We start from the raw sequence: 4,752 nt of genomic DNA on the forward strand, positions 1-4,752 counted from the left end.
TGACCCGGGGGCAGGGGTGGCGGCGGGTGCCCCTCGGCTGGCGGCGGCCCGACGGTCTGGAGGTGGCTGGCGGCGGCCCGTCGCGGTGGTGGCGCCGTCCTTTGGCAGCGGGGCGGCCTGGTTGCGCAGGGTGGCCGGCGGCGCGTCCTCGGCCTAGATCTGGGCCCTTAGGGCCCCATCTGGGTCCTAGCGGGCCGGTCCCTGGGCGTAGCCTCGTTGTCTGCGGCGCGGTGAGGAGGAAGAGCGGCTCGGATTGGGGCGGCGGCACCGCCGGCGTGCCGGCAGCAGCGCGAAGGCGGGAGCTTTGCGAGCCCACGAGGGCTCGGCCGGGCCGGTGAGGCCACGGGCTTGGTGTGCTCCCGCTATTGCGTCCGGACGGCTACCGTCGCGGACGGTGGAGGTGGGGCCCTCCCGCGTGCCGATGGTGCTGATGCCCTAGTCCCGGCTCTGATTCTTCGTCGTGCTATCCTCATTTCGCGGTGCCGTGGTGAGACGGCGTGGGGGGCTCAAGACCGCGTTGGCGCACGATGGTGGTTGGTTTGGTGGCAGGCTCCGGGGCGCCCGAGGTGCGGGTTGGGATCGGGGGAAACCCCTGTCGGCATGGCCAATGCCGGCGCGGTGGCGCCTGTGGGTGCCACCTGACCTTCCGGGAGGGCGTCGGAGCTACCCTTCCTCTCGCCTCGTCGTGTACCGGGGGAATCCCTTAGCAGCAGCGTCGTCATCGTCGCGATTCTTCTTGGAGGTGTTGATAGGTGCGGGCGCTTCGGAGTCTTGGAGTCTAGTGGAAGATCCTGGTGGGCGTTGCGTTCGCGAGGCTTCTTCGTTTTGTTGATCCGCCGTTTTCGGCATTTGTTTCTTTTGCTTTTTTCTTTTCTCTTCCGTTTCTTTTGGGCGTGACAGTGCTGCTTCCGCCCCAGCACCTATCCATGTGTGGTTCGGTTGGTTGCTTTGTATACAAAGCGGGGGAAACCCTTTTTCGATAAAAAACAACTCTTGTCGTATCGTACCTCAAGATGAGCCGGTCGTACCCGGCGAACCCGGCAGCGGCGAGGTTGGCGGCCGTGGACGCGCCGAGAGCCTCCTCGTCTCTCCCAGAGAGAAGAAAAACCCTGAAGCCTCCGCCCTTGAGCACCCAGAACAGCCTCACCATCGCCGGTATCCCCGGGCACGCTCCTCTGCTCGCCCACGCCTTGAACGCCGCCGGATCGTACGCCCTGCATGCATGCGCAACCAAGCACCACAGAACATCCAGTCAGTAGTTCAGTGCATGCATGGTCTGCCGGTTAGCGCTGTGCACGTCACGCACCCGAACTGCTTGGCCTGGTAGTAGGGCAGGTTGGAGAGGCAGGTGTCGTCGATGTCGAGGACCCAGGCGTCGAGGCCGTCGCCGGCGGCGGGGGCCTGGCTGGCGTAGGCGGCGATCTGGTCCGCCGCGCTGCCCACGTCCCGGCCGTACTGGCCCCAGGACATGTAGGCCCAGACGTACCCGACGCAGGGCGCCGGCACCGCGCGCCAGAACTTGGCGTTGTTCGCCTCCACCATCACCCGCCAGCTCAGGCAGCCGCCGGGGTCGTCCCCGCCCGGCGGCCAGAACCACGGCGCCCCGTCGGCCACCTGGACAGCGGCGAGGAGACCGACGAGCAGGACCGTCACCCACCACCGCCGCAGGCCGAGAGCGGCCATTGTTGGAGCCACGGCTACTCTCTAGCGCCAAGGAAAGCAGCGGCAAGCTGGTCGATCGACCACACCATTTCGTCAATGAGCGTGCGTGCATGGATTTTTATGGGCGCACGCACGCACGCAAACGCACTGGGATTATTCCCGTGCGTGCGTGCAATGCCACCTTTTGCTTTTGGTGGACAATGCCCAGTGGGAAAGCCAGCCGCGGTGGGCTAAAGCGCGGTCACCGCGGCGAATTAGCGGAGAGATACGCCGGCGCCTTTGGATCGGGTGCAGTGAATCCACCTCAGCGCCATTCGCACGCACCGCCGCCGCTCTGGCCGCGCAACACGTGGACCCAATCACAAACTCAGGGTAAGACTGCAAGCAATCAAGTTGACAATTGGGACAAATCAAAGGAATTTAACCTGGGTGCTTCCAGGCAGTACAAACATTGAGCTAGCGAAAGCATCTAGTTTATCTGTTTATGCATGCACGATCTCTTTGACTTGTGCGCTGCTGGTGCACTTTTGTGGTTCATTTTCACAAAATTATTTTCTGAATGGGTGCCACTTTGTTGGTTGATGCATGCATTGTAAACATATGTGTGATCCGCGTAAGCACACGACGACAATGCAGATGATATTGTCCGATCTTGGTTGCGCCGGCGGGCACCGGCGGGAAATGTTTGTCTGCGCAAAGAGCGCACGAGTCAATACGTACCGGAGTTTACTGAGTACTACGTCGATCGGCCTCCACCACGTAGTTCCGCACGGGGGGAGAAGAAAGATTCGGTGGTTACTGGACGTGTTACCACTCAGCAAAGCGAGATCGGGGAACAGTAATTTGATGATCTACGCATGAACAGCGGTGGCCACTCGCTGGGTCGCTAGTGGTCACTCCCCACGCAGCATCGATCGATTACTGGCATGTAGCTGCTAATTAATCAATTGTCTACGACTACAGACGCCCATGGTAGTACTCCTAGTCCTAGCCACAGGACAGTCGGACACGGCCATATCTTGCAGATCCTGATGGCTACGTCGAACTGGGACATGCATCTAGGCTAGATTGTACTCTCCCCGTTATAAAATAGACGACCCAACTTTGTACTAAAATTAATACAAAATTAAGTCATCTATTTTAAAACGGAGGGAGTATATGTCAGAAGCTGAATGTGCGCGAAGTTTCGCGTGGATGCAACAACACTGGATATGGTCGAGGACGAGGAGTCAGCTATCAGCGCGCGCATGCAATGCAAGTTGGGGCGATGCGTCGACGTTGAAAAGGAATAAGACTGTTGGTGCCTTGAGGCGCAGGCATATGCACAGAGGGAGGTTGTGATGCCAGACTTCCATCAATGGATAGCTTAGCAGCTAGGAATCAAAATCCACGAGGCTTTGCAGGAATAGTGTGCCCTTTTGAGACGAAGATAGAACAAGATTTGTAAGAGGTTTCCCTCATTACTTTATCTCGGTTCGGCAGATATAAAGTGGGGCGAAAGCCTTTTTTGGTTTTCGGACGAATAGCTGCCGGACTTTCTTTCTCTCGAAACAGCCTTCCATCCGCTTTATATATGAAGCAACAATCGATCCCAGGATAACCGGCTAACGTAGAACGCACGCGACTACGCTACGGAAAGAGAACACAGGAAGAACTATCCACAACGCCAAGCTACGCCCTAGTGCACCTAAGCTCCACGACAACTCCCTCAGGTGGGAGAACATCGGAAAGCGTCGCCGCTGCCGAGTCCACCACGGACAAAGGTCTTCACCCGGAGCCTTGACATAGAGAGCAGAACCATGACGACGTCTTCACGAAGAGAGAGGCACCCGCGGGCGTCGCCGTCGTCGGCGCCAAGGCATAGAGCTTTCGCTCGGCAACTCACCCGTGCCACCCTGAGGTCTTCAGGACAAGCGCGGCAAGGACAGAAGTCTAGATCCGGATCAGGACATTACCCCTGCGAGACAAAGGGCACACCCGGGCCACCCACCGCTACACCTCCTGTCACCCACACGACCCGGAAGGAGAGCCATCGCCGCCGCAATGTTGCCCGCCGTAGAGCAAGCCATGCGGACCGCCATCCAGGGCCACCGCCCCGGCATCCCCATCGCTGGACACCGTACACCGCTCACTTCGCAACACACTAAACCACAGTAGGAAGACCAGAGGCACGCTATCTACGCACGCCACGTACTCCCTGCCTGGCATCAACCACCAGGTCTGGGTAAGCGCCTCCATCGTAGGAGGCGCCCACACCTGCTTCCCTAGGGAGTCCCGGTGGACTAGGGGGGACACGACTCCGTGACTGCAGACGACCCTCAGTGAGCAAGCCTCAAGTCCTAGACAAGGCAAGCTCACACGACGCCATGTCCGTGGCCACAGCGCCGATCTACGCAATGACACAACGGAATCACGACCACCACACCCATGAGAAGAGCAAGAGCACCGCGCGCGAGCACCATCCGGACCGCACCCAACCTCACCTGCCCAGAGCAACACTAGCTCTGATCTACCTCGGGCCCAGACTTGGTCCCCCCGAGCAAAAAAAACCTAGATCGTTGCCACCTAGACGAGCGTGAGATGCGCGCCACCGACCCATACCGAGGAGAAGGGAGGTCGCAACCGCCACCCGCACCCCATCGTCCAGCACCAAACGCTGTGTTGCACCCATGCCGATGACCTGTGCAACCCCCATGAGCTGCCACCACTTCGCTGACCCGAAGCACGGGAAGACCCACCCGGAGCCAGCACCTTCCACTGGAGGGAAGCCTCAGCCATGGGCCGCCACCGCCACCGTGGGGAGCCTGAGGAAGTCCCGGACTAAGGGGTCCTCGGGCATCCAATCTATTCAATATGGGCCGGACTAATGGGCTATGAAGACAAAGGAAGAAGACCACCTCCCGTGTTAGGTCAGGACTCCTGTATGCGTGAACGGCAAGATTAAGTGTCCAGATATACTATTTCCTTTCTCTGTAAACCGACTATGTACAACCCTAGGCCCCTCTGGTGTCTATATAAACCGGAGGGCTTAGATCGGAGGCAAGATCATCATAATATTCATAGGCTAGACAAGCTAGGGTTTAGCCATTA

At 59.1% G+C, this 4,752-nt stretch overlaps 1 protein-coding gene across 1 annotated transcript in view; it reads right to left on the reverse strand.

Moving 5' to 3' along the window:
• LOC119362386 (acid phosphatase 1-like) overlaps positions 1-1,823 on the reverse strand; it is a 5,658-nt gene extending 3,835 nt beyond the window's left edge. Inside the window, exons 1-2 of the mRNA XM_037627590.1 lie at positions 1,307-1,823; positions 1,008-1,214 (exon numbers count right to left, since the gene is read on the reverse strand). Coding sequence (XP_037483487.1) covers positions 1,008-1,214; positions 1,307-1,683 — 584 coding nt within the window. The 5' untranslated portion in view covers positions 1,684-1,823. The remainder of the gene's footprint in view (positions 1-1,007; positions 1,215-1,306) is intronic.
• Between the last annotated feature and the right edge of the window lie 2,929 nt (positions 1,824-4,752).

The sequence above is a fragment of the Triticum dicoccoides genome, chromosome 2B (genome assembly GCF_002162155.2).
Source record: "Triticum dicoccoides isolate Atlit2015 ecotype Zavitan chromosome 2B, WEW_v2.0, whole genome shotgun sequence".
Classification (NCBI taxonomy): Eukaryota; Viridiplantae; Streptophyta; class Magnoliopsida; order Poales; family Poaceae; genus Triticum; species Triticum dicoccoides.